General features: G+C 42.5%; 2 protein-coding genes across 2 annotated transcripts; one reads left to right on the top strand and one right to left on the bottom strand.

Annotated features, from left to right (window-relative positions):
* Positions 1-60: 60 nt before the first annotated feature.
* On the top strand, positions 61-1,822 carry UQCC6 (ubiquinol-cytochrome c reductase complex assembly factor 6). The gene is made up of 2 exons (XM_082311241.1): positions 61-322; positions 1,470-1,822. Exons 1-2 carry the CDS (start codon positions 215-217, stop codon positions 1,563-1,565), a joined length of 204 nt encoding a protein of 67 aa, XP_082167367.1. The 5' UTR covers positions 61-214; the 3' UTR covers positions 1,566-1,822.
* A 3,584-nt stretch (positions 1,823-5,406) lies between these two features.
* Positions 5,407-16,002, bottom strand: HSP90B1 (heat shock protein 90 beta family member 1). The gene is made up of 18 exons (XM_082310876.1): positions 15,840-16,002; positions 15,206-15,305; positions 14,390-14,531; positions 14,194-14,310; positions 13,469-13,800; positions 12,542-12,653; positions 11,571-11,687; positions 10,846-10,962; positions 9,974-10,111; positions 9,807-9,884; positions 9,653-9,718; positions 9,121-9,390; positions 8,641-8,886; positions 8,214-8,350; positions 7,741-7,819; positions 7,490-7,645; positions 6,839-6,937; positions 5,407-5,673 (listed from the first exon to the last, which is right to left on the bottom strand). The coding sequence occupies exons 1-18, from the start codon at positions 15,886-15,888 to the stop codon at positions 5,644-5,646; spliced, it is 2,385 nt and encodes a 794-aa protein (XP_082167002.1). The 5' UTR covers positions 15,889-16,002; the 3' UTR covers positions 5,407-5,643.
* Between the last annotated feature and the right edge of the window lie 252 nt (positions 16,003-16,254).

The raw sequence follows: 16,254 nt of genomic DNA, 5'->3' as shown, positions 1-16,254 counted from the left end.
GACAACACCCCCCCACACACACACCCCCGGCACCCCCGCCGCCATGCAGGCGGAGGGGATGACGCACGTCCGGCGCGTAACGTGCGTCCAACGGCAGCCCCGGGGGCGGGCGTCGCCGGGGGCCGCGGCCCGCAGGCCGTTCTCCCGCCGCCGGGCTTCCCTGTGCGAGCCCCTCCGTGAGGAGGCGCCGCGTCCCCGGGCGCTGCCCGCGGCCATGCCCGCCGGCGTGCCTTGGCCCACCTACCTGAAGACGCTGGCGGCCAGCATGCTGGCCATGTTCGCCGGCGCCGAGGTCGTGCACAGGTACTACCGGCCTGACCTTGTAAGTGCTCGGACGGGGCCGCCCGCCGGCTGCGTGGCGGGGACCGGTAGCGTGCCCGCGGGACGGAGGGTCCGCCGGAGGGGGGGGGGGGGGGGGTTAGAAAACAGCCTTCGGGCTGGCGGCGTGGCACCGAAAATAAAGCAGCTACGCGGGCTGATTCAAAAGGGGTCTCTGCTGTGGGAAGCTGGTTTTGGAAAAGAGCGTGCAAAAGTGGATACATTGGATTGAAATAGACTTTTTTTTTCCTCAGTAGTGGAAATGAAGATGACCAAAAGTTTACGTTAGAAACAGTCTTGACTCTCGGTCTGCCATTATCCAAATTGCAGTCACAGATTACTAAGCTCCAAATGAGACCATCCACCAGGGATAGCAATGGTTGATGTGGTCTCTTGGAGGCCTTCTAACTTGTACGCCTTACCTCATCCTCCTGCTCTCGTATACTTTTTGCTTTTTAAAAAAAAAATGGGCTATTTTCAAATCAGAAATAAGTTAAAAAATCACTGTGCTTGAGCTGTCATGTCAAAATTTAAGCAATGAGGCTTAAATCGTTGATAGATACATAAGAATTTACGTATTTTAATAGTCTCTGCTGTAGCCTTCATCACAGGCGAATAGGCATATGTATTCAGAATGATCTAATGGTCCCCACCTCTTTAAACTAGCATGAATTTTGAGGAGGTACGGTTCTTGAAATGTCATCTGGTATCTTTTCCTTTTTTAAATTTCATCTCCAGTTCAGTGCTTAATTTCTAAACCAGAAAGGTAGAAGCAGTGAAACTTTTTCTTCTGTCACCAGGAGAAAGAATATGTGTGGAAACTTCAACTGTACTAGACATCTCAACCACGCTTACTTAAATGGGAAAAAGCAGCTTTGTTCCTTTAAAACAAACTGTCCATTCTTCCTTTTTTCTCCTTCTTTTCAAATCCTATTTTGCAACTTGAAAATAAAATTCAAATTACAAAAAGTAATAGGTTAATTTTTAAGATGTTTTGCATGTAAGAAAGAATTATACTCTGCTCAAAAAAGAGGGCGATATAATCACAATTTAGCTATAATGCTGTCTCTTACAGAGTATGCTAATTTACTGTTTCGTGAGTTTAGTTTTTCTTCTGCCATAACACTGACGTCTTTCTCCATTTTTAACAGAGTATACCTGAAATACCTCCTAAGCCTGGAGAACTGAAAACAGAACTGTTGGGTCTAAAAGCAAGATCAAGCAAAGTTCAAACTTCACAACAGTGACCAGAATTTACGTACCTTGTGAAAAGTAGAACTGATAAAATATTCGTTCAACTGTCTCAACTGCAGAAATCCACATGTGAAATACTGTACTCTCTTAATACTTTTGTTTCCTTTAAGCAGAGTTACAGGCAGCATTAAAAATAAATGTACCATGAATACGGTTGTTTAAAGTCCAATCGGTTGTGTGCCAAAATGCTGATGATTTCTTAGTCTTGACTGCAGTGTAAATATCCTTCAGAATAAAAGATGTAAGCTCACATTGGCAAGTCTGACAGAATTTGAAACTTTTAAGCTGATTAACAAGTACAGGATGTTTACCGTATTGAAAAGTCAAGCTTTTATGGCCACTCATTAGCCTCAATAAGCTTACCTGTTCATCTGTAGTAGAACGTTTTAAATTTTTAACTCGGTATTACTGGCCGTAACCCAGAACGTGATACAGTAAGCGATGGCACATACAAATAAGAAAGATTCCTTATTGCAGCGCTTCTTGCACTGGACTCCTGCTAACGCTGGCTGGCTGCTGTAACAGCAGTTACATTGGCTTTCTGTCTGTATTACTGACAGGAAATCTACTTTGGTCCACTGTAAGGCTGGGGAAGATCTTACAACTTGATTGTTAAAATGGGGCAAATGCACACAGATTACACTGAAATCATGTACGTGTGTACTCCATTTGGGCATCTTCTATTTACGGCTGATTTTGATAGCTCTGAATATACAAAACTCTGAAATAACAAGGCCAGGTTTACCTTTCAGTCCTGAAATAGGATCACCACAAAACTCTCGCACCAGGAACTCGCGAAGATACACAAAGTCAACATCCTGCAAAGATGGTACGACAACGCGTTTCTGGATGATATGCAGTAGGGCTCGTGAAGGTTGGGGATTGCTTTACCTTGAGAAAGGTACCCAGACAGGGCACAGGCTTCATCCTCCGTTCTCACTCAGGCTTAACTTGGGAGAGAAAACCACAAGCTGACAGATTATCCATTAAGGAATCAAAAAAGCTCCCTAATTCCTACTGGCAAAGTACAAAGTAGCAGAGGCATCCAGAAACAATCACTGGAAGTGCTACTTTTACATCTGTTCCAGCTGTGAAGCTGTTATTTATGTTCGCATAGAGTGGAGTGGTTTTCCCCAGAAGAAAGGTTTATAGTTCCTCTGCACGTGCACGTGCCTCTGCTCTCGCACGGTTTTGCAGTTACTGGCTGATCCCGAAGAGCAGCTGAGGCGGGATGAGACGCGCTCCTGCTCTTACGCGCCCGTGTGGATGCTCAGGCTGCAGCCTGTGCTTGGTGTTAGGGGTGACAGGCTCTCTGTCTCAGCAGTCGTCCATAGAAGGCCTCAAGTAAACCTCAGAGGTTAAGCCCAAATGAAATCAACCAATGACAACATCTTACTAGGTCCAGTTCTGGTGAAACTACTTTTTCGTTCCCTGTACCTAAACAAAGCTGAGATTGACAACCTTCCACCTCAGTGCAGGATAAAGTTTATTGAAGAGACAAGACGGGGCAGATCAGCAGTATTTCGTTCCTGTTCTGGCTAGGGCAGGAATAGCAGTTTCTCAGGTATCCCTTTAAAGAGCCAGGGTTCACCAACCCTTGCCCCGTTACTCATGCTTTGTCGGAGTATCACCTCTGTCATTATGTTGTTGACTTCTGAGATGAAAGATGTATTTCTCCCTATTTTTTAAAGGCTTTTCAGATCTAAAGGCTGCAGAGGGAAGTAACGTTCTAATTTGGACTGAATTTCTAAATGTATCCCGCTACTAATGGAAACTGAGCAACAGGGAGCATCCATTGTACCCCAGCCCTTTCTAGCACTGAGGGAACCGTTCCAATGAGTGCCCCCCTAGGAACAGCAAAGCTGACAGCACACCAGGTTTCTAACAGCGGAGGCGACACCCCCAGAAGCAGCGGGACTGAAAGAAACAGCCTCAGTATGACTGCGAGACACTTCTTCCAGCATTGACACCATTTTAGTTCAGAGCTGACCGAAAAAAAAGTAATGCAAGCCTACAACTGCATTTTGTGCTTATTAATAGCGAATAGTTGCCACTCCAGGGTAGAGAAAGCAGCTGGACCACAGCTGTGTTGCACATGATATCCTCAGCTGAGGAAGATGAAGCAGCACAAAGCATGACTCTGAAGTCTGCTCTTTCTTGTTTCTGAAATTGAATCAGATATGTCATCCTAAAACCAATCAAGGTATTAAGAACTTCATCTGTGTAACAGAGCAAAGGTTGTTTAAGTCCACAAGTAATTAACAGATTAAGAATACTGTAGCAAGCATCCCTATGCCTGCAGTACTCCGGTTTGTTAGCTGCAGAAGCACTCTTAACCAACCATACAGTAAGCCTGAGCCACGTTTGCTACTCAGGCTGGTCAAACAGAGATATAGAGGGGTGCGTATTGATGAAACACTCAGAAGTGTATCTCTAGAAGTGATATTTTAGGAAGTATTAAATCAAAACCTCAGCAGCAGTTGATTGCTACAGAGCACAGAAGACAAAAGTTGCACTGCCATAGCAAGAGGACCATGCCTTAAGAAGAAATGGTGCATCTGCCCGATTTGGTAACTGCTAATGAAGGACTGCTGTTAAGGCTGTTATTGCTCGCTGCTGAACTACGCTGCAGGGTCAGACCACTCAGCATGTTCCAATAACAAAAGGCTCATACAGTGCATCTCAGATGATACTACTACAGTGAGCAAAAACCATGACCACCCCAAACTCCCTCAAAAACCCAAAGCTAAGCTCCCATTCCTTCAAGTCTCAAGCAGCATACTGCAATAAAGCCAACATCTCTGTATAAACCCCTAACTCAATAACCACGCCGATACATGGCACTTTATTTATTGCATGGAAACTGTATTTGGGCAGCACAGAAGCCTAGTAAAAGTAAACAGAAGGCAAGTTCTTCAGGTCAGTGTTTAGTGCCCCAGCCTAAATAGAAAGTTTATTTTGCTTCAGATTGCAAAACCTCAAACTTCACAAAAATTCTGTTAACAAAACAGAAGAGTGATTCTTAAGCAGAGTCACTGTATGGAAGTACTACTCCTATGTACTTCTTCCACAGAGGAAAGCAAAAAATCCCTTCAGTGTGAACACTTTCTGCCAACCCCATGAAGGTATTTCAAAGTAGAGGCACTAGTGAGAAAATGTAGTGCTTCATCCAACCACCACATAAAGCTAATATAATGAATAGAAGAGAAAGTAGTGCCTCCAGTTCAACCTGTCTACATCACAATTTGGGGTCAACAGATGTAGCTTGAGTTTACAGTGCTTTACCATACTAAAGAGACAGAAGAGTGAACAAGTTTAGTAACAACAGCACTAAGGAGTAACTGTAACACACAAGAGCTTCCACCTTTAAAAAGCTGTAGAAAGCAGGACTGCTGTAGTATGCAAGTTAAAGGCAGGGGTGCCAAATACCACGGAGGCTGGTATAAGCTCACAGGCAGTAAGCCACTTCTGGTTGTTGTTGTTCACAACTTTAGTGAAAGGAATTTTCCACACCCCCCCATCTCAGCTGTAACAGCTACCACTGCCTACTCTAGACAGTGGAGTCGAGTCACATACAGTCCAGTGCAAGCTGGAAGGACTTCAGTTCCAATGCTATTTTTAAATACTCCATCTCATCTTTCTTAAGATGTCAGTAGATACATAACACAAAACCCAAGCACAGGCATACAGTACACAGCTAAGTGTGGCTGTACCAGTGTGGAAAGGCACAAGGACTGGAAACTGCCTCTTGTACAAAGGACCTGAACACTCAAGACACTCCCTTTGTTTCCTTGTGCTAGCCCATACAATGAGCTTACTATGTAAAATTTAGAGTTAGTGGTGTTTGGGAACATTTTATTTTGTACATGACAAGATTTTACACCAAGTCAGTTAAATAATACAAATTTACATTCATGAGGAATGTTTTTAGAAAAGTGAACTTAAAAAAAAAATTCTCCTTTACCCTTAAACCCCCTACCATCCCTCAACATTTTACAGTGGAAAAAAACAGAACAGTCTAATTCACATTCCCTCTTAACCCCCCAATGCAGGACGGTAGTTGAGTGCAGCTTACAGTTCATCTTTCACATCTGTGGATTCCTGTGGAGATAAAGAGAGAATCAGAATCTTGCTTTTTGAAAGTAGAAAAGATCACAAGAGCTGTCCCAGGAGAACTGAACCAAAGTACTGTTGATGCTTTCCAAAGCACTAACAGAAATAATACAACTTTTTAAGGGGGTATTAAAGTCAAACTTCTGTTTAAGAGTAAAAAAAAAAAAGTTCCAGTCTGCTCAAATGTTAGCAGTAAATCTAGTGTACCATTTCATCTTTAATACCTTCTAAGCTATCTTTCAGGCATAGTATTAGTGCTGTTAATAGCCCTACTCTACTTGACTGCAGAGCTGGGAAGCACATCACTTTCCAGTCAGTAGTCAGAAACCTTAATCTGCAAGTGTGCTAATCCAACAAGTAGAACGTAACTTCGCTCCTTTATAATATATTACTGTCATTGCAGGTTATATTGCTGTGTAAATACAATAATGGCATCAAAATTAAATAGCTGTAGTACAATAAGCATTGTTCCCTGAATATATTCTTAGGTAATCTGACATTTAACAGTAGGCAAGTGCATCTCTAAAAGCTATGTATTTGTGCTAGTCACAAGACGTCATCTTGCAGGACTCCTCCGAAGCAACCCGAGACAGCAGGTCCAGTTGGGACCTCATGATAACTTTAAAAGTTAGTGTTATCAGGGAACCGTGGTATTGGAAGAGTTCAGCATATCCATCAAGACATCATTAAAACTGCAGACATTAGCTAAGTGAAGGCTGGCTTCACACAACAGTTGAACTGTTTAGAGGTAGTGTTGTTGTAAGTCCGCACTGTAAGCATTTGAAACCATACTCCTGCCCATTTGTTCATGTTATTGCCCACAGGCTGTGGAAATCCAACAGATAACATTAAGTCAACCATAGAGGATTTACTGCTGTTTTCTTGCCATAGGGCACTCTGTTACAATCTCTTAAGCTTAATTTATCTCCAACTTTGAACATATCTAAGTGTTTTCTTCTTACAATATAGTTTTATAAGGAATGAAACGTCACTTATGCTGCAGTTTTTTTCCCCTCCAAGAAAAGCTTGAAAAACCTCACACTGAAAACTACCGTCACAAAAGTACAAGTGCACAGGTTTGTTGGCCAGGAAGCACCACAGACAAAACTGCACATAAATACTAGTAAGAAGAGAGTCAAACTTGAGACCTTACCTTCTGTGTTTCACTGTCTTCAGCATCAGCATCCACCTCCTCTTCATCTTGCTCTGCCTCCTCAGCTGCATCTTCAGGCTCTTCAGGTTCCTCCTCCACCTGTAGGAAGGTCAGAAGCGATTTGCTTTCCTTGCTTAGGATGTTTACTAATTGTGGACTACGTAAATACAGGCTATGGAAGTACTCACTACCAGTCCTAACATTTGCCCCAAACTACCTGAAGGAGAAAGCAAGTTCTGTTTAGCACTGACCTCTGGCAAGATACCCAGCATAAGTTCTTGCACAGCATTATGAGAACCCCTATTACTTATACCCACTTAAGAATTTCTCCATTAATGAGATGGGCACATGTGCCTTTGGCCCCTCATTTACTCCCATAGAACCACCACTTAGTTACGGACAGGACAATACTTGAGAAGCATTATAAAAGAGCAGAATCCCAAGCAACGGGAAAGAGGAGTGGAAGGGAGGACATGAGCATGACATACAGACTCATCAGTTTCCCACCCAGGTACTTGAATTGGGCTCCTGGTGGCCCACTTAAGTCTAGGAAGCTGGATACATTTCATTTTATGCAAGTCTGAAGTATCTGCTTTTTAAGATGTAGCAGCAGTAAGTCAATTATCAGCCCCAAGTTGAAGGCAAACTAACCTTAGCATCCAGGTCAATGTTTAAACTTAAACGAAGCATCCTTTCTATTCTGTCTCCATATTCCTTAGTGTCTGGTAACATATATCCCGATCTCAAAGTTGCAGTTTCAAACAATACCACTGCAAGATCTGAAACGGTTTTGTCATCTTCGTTTTCCTAATGTGGAAGAGCATTAAAAAAACCCAAGCAGAACTGTTAACTAGGTTGTATGCAGCCAAGGAGTCAGTATTTCACTACTGTTACTTGTTTACCTTGACTCGCCTCAGCATGTCCTTGATCAGTGGATGCCTGGGGTTAATTTCAAACGTCTTCTTTTGGCTGGCATAGTAACTGAAAAGAATAGAAGTCACATTAGTAAGTTCTGAAGTACAGGACCCAGCTACATCTTTAAACCCATGAATAATGACTACAGCCACAGTAACAACTGTATTCCTCCCCCAATCCCACTTTACTACCAGCTTAACTCTAAAAAGCATTCAAGTTACTAAGACAGTTCATCTTCTCTTGTCACCAAATGACAGATAGCAAATGCCACTGATGAGTCTTGCTCACCAGGCAGTTTTACATACTGGGCTTTGAAATAACAATGCAAGCCTATGATGGAGACTGCAACTTGGTTATACGAAGGATCATCTGAACCAGATGGAAGCTTTGTGTGCCTGCATCAAGCAAGGGAGGCCATCAATTACATTTCATGTCTGCTGCTACATAACTGAAAGCTTACTTTGTAGATATATCCTTCCCAGTTTGGTAAGCTTGAGCCTTCATGATTCTTTCCATGTTACCAGACCATCCATACTGACTAGCCACAAGAGCACATGGAGACTGGGTTAAACGTTGAGATAGCACAGCTTTTTCAATCTGTGGAAAAAAAAAAAAAGCCTTAATGTTAGTTCACAGAGCAAATAGCTTACACAGGGAATACAGTAAGTAACTCTGAAATTTCCTCTCACTTCAATATCTCCTGAAGGCTCTAAGATGACATTCTAACTCATTATCTTCCTGAAATAAAGCTACTGAACATCATGTTTATTTATCCATAGAAAGACAGAGAAGCTACTATCAAGTGTATGCTCAAAGATCTGCAAGGCGTGTTGTAGGAAGTACAACAGCATTTACAAATAAGCATTACATATAGCATAACATTTTACCTTGTCTTTCAGAGCTTTGTCTTTCATCCAATTTAAAAGTGGTTCAAATTCCTTTTCCAAGGCTTCCCGACTCTCCTTAGACTTTTCACTTTCTTCAAACTTAACTCCTTCTTTCGCTACATTCTGAAACCTCTTGCCATCAAACTCTGGCAGGGCCTGAATACAGTATTCATCTACAGGTTCAGTCAGATAGATCACTTCATAGCCCTTTTTCAGAAGGCGTTCAACAAATGGTGAGGATTCGGCCTAAGATGACAAAACAGATCAGACACCAGTTTAATTGCATTGGTACCAGCAGCTACTGAAACCTGTACAACTATTTGACAAGCATTGGTACAAGGAGAACTGAACTACAGTAGTAACGTAAGCATGGAGCCTCCACATTTACAACAAATACACAGTTCACAATGTTTATGGTACTATAACTAGGAGCTGTAACACTTTTTTCCCCCCTTCCCTCTTTTTTCCAGGCTCACATACCTCCTTTCTGCTGGCACCTGCCATGAAATAGATTTTGTCTTGCTTCTCTTTCATTCTTTCCACATACTGGTCAAGGCTTGTAAGGTTACTTTCATGATGAGAAGACTGGAAGCGAAGAAGTTTAGCCAGTCGTGTGCGATTGGAGTGATCCTCAATAACTCCAAGCTTTACATTAGTACCAAACTCTTTCCAGAATGTGTCATTGTATTTTTCTTCTGCAATTTTCTTGATCATATCAAGAGTTTTGCGAACAAGTTTCTTTCTGATCACCTAAAAAAGCAGCAATACCAAGTTGTAACAACAAGCACTGGGAAGAACCCTCAATTCAACCCCACTGCAAAGGATGGATTCAAGACACTTAGTGTCCCTGATCTGAAGTGAACAGAGGTAATCTGAAAAGAACAATGCATGCATTTCCTACACTTTAATTTCACACTCCTTATATAAAGTAAAATTAATCAAGCTATTATTCTTCTAAATCTTGCTACTATCATGTGTTTACAGTGAAGGAATTTAAGATCAATTAGCTTACCTTTAACAATTTATGCTGCTGAAGTGTTTCACGAGATACATTCAAAGGAAGATCATCAGAATCCACCTAATTGAGGAAGAAACTTCTTAAGTATAACTAACAGTATCTGAAGATTAAAAAAAAGTCAAATGCAAGTGTAACTTATAATACTTACAACACCCTTAACGAAGTTAAGATATTTGGGCATCATGTCATGGAAGTCATCAGTGATGAACACTCTTCGAACATACAACTGAATTACGAGAGAAAACAGCAGCCAGGTTACATTTGGCTTTTTTTCTTTTAGACATGAAACCATACCCACACGCTTGCTTGTCTTACCTTAATGAAATCACTTTTTTTGGATCCATATTCATCGAACAGGCCACGTGGAGCAGAATTAGGAACAAATAAGATAGATTTGAAAGTTACTTCCCCTTCAGCAGTGAAGTGGATGTAAGCCATTGGGTCATCGTGCTCCTGAGAAGAGAAAATTCTTTTAATTGACATGGGGAAAATATCAGTGAGTTAATACATTTCCAGTAATAACACGAGTTTGCCAAATAAGTGCAATTATTTTAAAATTAAACTATCTAACCATACTTTGTTAGAATCTGGAAGATTCTAGAAGCTGCTAGAATATGGAGACAAAAGTTCCAGATTCAGCAGAGTTACTCACATGAAGTAACCTTCCTTGAGACCTACTGTGGTTTTTTTTGTTTTTTACAAGCCAACCACCAAAAAGTTATCAATAGCACAGTAACCAACACAGTATCATCACAGCACAGTTAAGAGACTCCCAAGTAACACATTATGCTGTATTTGCACATAAAGACAATGTTGTTTCTCAAAAGCCCTATCTTCCTCTTTCTTCCACCATATACAACACAAGCATCACCACTCTCAGACTAAATATAAATTTCCCTGTCAACATTTAAACACATCAGTAAGCTCCATATGAGCTGGAACACTTCTCAAACCTTGGCCACTCAACACTTGCGTGGCAGTACCTTCTCTCTGGAAAAAAGATCAACCCCTGACTGAGATGCTACACCTCCTGGGCTCTCTGCAATTCAGCTTATCTACTGACAACAATTAATTAATTCTTCAGAAATAGCCCATCTTATGAACACTCAGGATTTTTTTTTTTAACACAGTAAGAGATACTCTAGTAAGCCTCTTGCTTTGGAACAATCTTGAGGCTCAGAGCTTACCTTGGAAAAGGTTTTGTAAAAAGCTTTGTATTCATCTTCTTCAACTTCTTTAGATGGTCTCTGCCAGATTGGTTTTATGTCATTCATGAGCTCCCAGTCCCAGACAGTCTTTTCAACCTAGGTATGTAAACACCACAGTACAATAAAGACTCATTCTTTCCTTCAGGTTAAGTCAGTTAACGACACTCCACTGAGGCTAAGTCATAAAATAGCATGTCAAAAACTACATGCTCTTTCTAATTTACACAATAAATTATGCAATAGCCTGGATATTCTCATTCAAGTACACAAATCGGTGTAACACATGGGAACAAAACTTAAGTCTATACTACAGTCTGTCCTATGTACATTTAACACATTCACTGAGTATCAGTATTTCTGTTCTATTGCCATTCTGAAAAAAGCCTTCCAGCAGAGCATACTCAATTTAAACTACTCAACAACATCAGATTACTGCCGTCCACTACCATTTCAAGCAGTTCACTCAAGTATTTGTTAGTCCTGGGACCACTGCCTCACAAGGCTGTTGTCAGTCATTTGCCAGATTTCAACCAATTCCGTTTTGTTTACGATCTTCTCTCCTGACAGGATGTCTAACTGCACCTAAACAGGATTGCTGCTTGAAAGCACACACACACTACTGAAGTGCACCTCTGGAAGACTACCTACTGAATTTCTGAATTATCTGACATGAGTTACAAAACCCCAAGTCTGACAAAGCTTACCTTCTTAGTTTTTGGTTTCTTTTCTTCCTCCTCTTCTTCAACTGCAGCTTCATCATCATCTGTTTCTTCTTTCTCCTTTGCTTCCTCCTCTTCAATGGGTTCTTCAACAGTCTCTGTCTAAAGAGACAATTTAAAGTGGGGACTTGGACTGCTTGGCTTCCTACCAGGTATCTTCTAGTATTCTCTCGAACAGCTTAATCTCTCAGAACACTAGTTTAACTATCACCAGCATTTCTCTATGGGTAGCTATGGTTGTTTAGTTGTATTTTTCATGAATACATGCTTTCAAGCATTGGAACACGCTACCCAGGGAAGTGGTTGAGTCTCCATCCCTGGAGGTATTTAAAGAATGGGTAGATGTGGTGCTCGAGGACATGGTATAGATGGACTGGGCAGTGTTGGGTTAACGGTTGGACTCGATCTTAAGCGTCCTTTCCAACCTTGACGATTCTATGATTCTATCATTCTTTCAATACACTAGGACATCACTGTACTCAAATTTAAGTTTTTCCATAGCTTTACACATAATGCTAATCAGAGACTTGGGTGATTTAAAATTAGTGCTACACCAAAAAAAACATCAGAAGAACAGGCCTAAAAGTTAAGACGCTGCCCTATTTTCAGAAGGACACCTAACCACGGCCCTGCTTGAGGGCTTACCAAAGCTTCCAGCTACTAAAGCCAGTGGAAGAAAGATCTTTCTTAGTAATAGTGCAGTCTTGCTCTTTTGGTAAAGTTCTTTGAATCAGAATAAAACAAGTTCCTCTGAAGTTTGTGATTTTAGCAACACACTAACTTTTGGAAAGCAAGTAACTAGTAAAATACTAGCCAGAAGAGTCAGGAATGGAAGGATTTTAGAAATTAGACAAGTAGAAGTTCTATAGTATGCCCTCATCCTTCCTGAAAGATGTGGCCAGGCAGTTTTCACAATGAAAGCTCATACTGTGCAACGCTCAGTTAAATATACTTACCTTGCTGCTCCACACATATATGGGGAAGTTTATGAACTGTGAGTATTTCTTTACTAGATTTTTAACAGTATCCAGCTCAAGATAATCAGATGCTTCCTCCTTCAAGACAAGGCTGAAGAAAAAAAAAGCAACTTCAACCAAAGCGCTTGACAAATATTTTAAACTAGTTTTACAGGAGGAGATGTATTTTCCTACTGATGCAGCTATAGCAATTCAAATTTATGCAAGTGAGCTTTTATTAGTTCAGCTGCAAATATCTCAAAAAATACAATCCCTACTAAACTGTTCCAATGAGAAGAAACACAATTGTTTTCAACAATTGGGGCAGAACACAATATCCAGAAGTCTAAACAAAAACCTCAAATCATATCAATGCTGATCAAGACCTTAATGCACTCTCACTGGCTTTACTTGGAACTAGAGCACTGAGATGAACCTTTTCATACTAAGTGCCTTCTTCAGGAAGAAGTCCTCTAAACCCAGATCAAATACATTTATTTATCTGCTCATAAAAGTGATAAAAACAGGACTGCCAAACTACCTCTAGTTCAAGATTTGTATCAGACCAGTCTCACTGATATATAAACAGCAGCCAGAGGAAGCTCTACAGCCCCTATATAGGTTTTGACAGGCAACAACTGTGTTGAGGAACTGAATGAGTTTGCAGGCAGCTGAACTGTCTGGAATTACTTGCCAACAGTTGTCAAGATGCTCACGGTTTTCTTAGTTCATCTAATGGAATGTGAAGTGAGCTACATTATCACTACACATTTATTTTGAATGCAGTTAATAGTTTGCATGTTTCTATTAAACTGAAAAAAGCTGTATTACAAGGACACAATGCTAAAAGCATCCACATATTCCAATGAGGAAAGTGTACCCACATAAAACTTTTTTCTTTTAAACCCAAAGAAACGCAATACTTACGTTATGGTTGTGCCACGTCCTAAAGTGTTTCCTCTTGGGTCATCAACCACAGAGAATTCATTTGAATCTGACTCCCAAATATGTTGAGTATCATTGTTGTGTTTTGATGTGACAATAACTCTGTCTGCTACTAAGAAAGCAGAATAAAAGCCAACGCCAAACTGGCCGATTAATTCAGATGTTGACTGGCTATCATCCTGCATTTCAGTCATCTTGTTTAAGAATTCACTTGTACCAGACTTTGCAATGGTACCCAGGTTTTTGACTAACTCCTCTTTTGTCATGCCAATACCCGTATCTGTAACATGAAGCATGTTCTTCTCTTTATCGCACTGGAAAAAAAGAAAGATACAGCTTGACTTCACTTTGAATCTTAATACATAATACACTGCCACAGAGAAGTGGCAAGTAGAGTAGCAGCTTTAAAAATTTAAACATGCCTGGCTACAATAAATCAAATTTGCAGTAACTACAGAAGTGAGGAAGACTTACCTTCAAAGTATTTCAATACTTCAGTTACGCTTTATAAAATCAGAAATATATTTTCACCATGAAAAGAACAGTAGTCTTTGATAAAGCTAATTACAAGGGTCCTGATGTGGTCCTTATTTGTATTTGCATCAGTACTAAGCCAAAAATTTGGATTTAATGATGCACTACCTTCTTTTTACGTTCCTCCCACCCCTCCTCCATAAGAGACTGAGACTGTACCTAATGCTTCTTACCTTGATTTTGACCGTAAGTTCCTCATTACCAGCAAGAGCATTTTCATCAGTTAAGGATATTAACCGTATCTTATCTAAAGCATCCGAAGCATTTGAAATAAGTTCCCTCAGGAAAATCTGAAATAGAAACCAGTAGTAAGGAATTCCAGAACACAAACAAACAATTCTAACATGTTCTACTGATAATGGCACTAACCTCTTTATTTTTATATAAAGAATTGATAATAAGTTTCATCATTCTGTTCACTTCCGCTTGAAATGCGAACTTCTCAGATTTTTCTCTGATTTCTTTGATCTGGGATGCATTTAGGCCATCTAGCTGGATAGCTTCTTCCTCCCTGTTAGGACAACGAAAACTTGTCAAGTAGTCTTGTCCTCATACAGTATTGCTAATTTTATTGTCTAGCAACAGCAATAATAGTCTAGTTAGAACAATAATAAGATCCTTAATCACTGACACAACCCAAAGTTACATGATCAAATGAGGTATGTGCAAGAGTAGCTATCCTCAACTGCATAACCTTAACCTAAAACATGAGTGAAAATCCATGCTTGCAAGTTAAGGCTTTTTTCCTAAAAAGAAATTCAGGGAAGAATGCAGGTATGTTAAAACCACTGTAACCCTCAGCACGTGGTATACCTTACATGAGGTGAGGTGGTTCATAGGCATAGAGGTATTTCATCAGTAGGCACTCAACTGACACCATCTACCACATGCAGTTATATACAAGAGTAAGTCCTTATTAACTTATTGGGGTTTATACAACTATTGACATTGAATAAAAAAGTTGAACATTTCTGAATCCAAGTAATCAGGTTCACTTCTATTTAGAAAGAAACAGTCTTTTTCAGAAGGATTTTATTTCTCCCAACTGACTACATCTCCCTTTTGAATAGTGTTTCCCACCGTGTCTCAGGCTTTAGGCATTATTGATGCTCTAACTGACCCTTCAAAAGCAAGAGAAAGCCTTAATGTTTCAGAAGTAACTTACCCAGAACCCCAGGTACTAACCTCTGAACGACTTCATCATCTGTTCGAGACCCTTCTCTGCTTTTACCCAAGTCATCTTCCACGGTCCCGTCCACATCCACCTCATCAGCTCTAACGGATACTGGGAAAACAAGGAATCCAACGATCTCAGCCTGAACCCCGCTAGACATTGCCGAAGTTCTCCGCTTACCCCTCCCCACGGCTTTAGGCTCAGCTCCCTCCCTCCACCCCCCCTCCCCGAGGAAACTTCAGCCCAACGGGAGACACCGGAGATGGGGGAAGGGGACGGACCCCCCCGCCCACCCTCCGCCCCCGCCCGTGACGGCGCATGAGCCGCGTTAAAGGCGCCGTCCCCTCCCCCGCCGCCCCGCTCCCTGGAGAGCGGCGGCGGCAGCCCGGGGGGAGCAAGGTAGGAGGCCGGGCGCCGCTCTCACCCTCCCCTCGGTACGCCCGCACGGAGACAAGCAGGGACGGGGGAAAGAGTGAAGGGTCCCCCCCACCCCGCAGGCGCCAAGGGCCCGACCTCGCTTCTCGTCGGCGCCGGTCCCCCTTACCCCAACTAAACGGGGAGGAAAGGCGGGGGGGTGGCTGTTGGCCGAGACCCCGACCCCCGCCCCCACCTGCCAGAAGCTTCTAGAAGCCCGCGGGCACTCACCGGCCAGCAGCAGCGTGCACGCCAGAGCGAGCCCCCACACCGGCTTCATGGCGAGGTGGGCTGCGGTCGCAGTAGAAGAACGGCCCCAGGCGCCCCTGCCCCGCGCTCCCGAGCCTGCTGCCGCCGACCGGCCGCTGCCCCCACCCCGCGCCGCCGCTGAGCCCGCTGGAGCGGCCGCGGCCCTCCCCCTCCGCCTTATCAACCCGGGGCGCCGAGGGGTGGGGGGAGCCGCTCCGCGACTGGCCAATGGGAGCGTACCACGCCAAATATACAGCCAATGGGAAGGCTGGAAGGGAGGGGCCTGCAGCTATCGCCGCCAATCGTGGCTTTCCATGTGCGGTTTCCTGCGGTCGGAGCGTGGCCGGCGCCGATTGGCCGGGCGGAGGGGCGCTTGGCCAATCGTTTCCGCGGAGGG

The sequence above is a fragment of the Platalea leucorodia genome, assembly GCF_965183815.1.
Source record: "Platalea leucorodia genome assembly, chromosome: 4".
Taxonomy (NCBI): domain Eukaryota; kingdom Metazoa; phylum Chordata; class Aves; order Pelecaniformes; family Threskiornithidae; genus Platalea; species Platalea leucorodia.
Note: the sequence above shows the minus strand (reverse complement) of the source record. Positions and strands in the feature narration are given on the sequence as shown.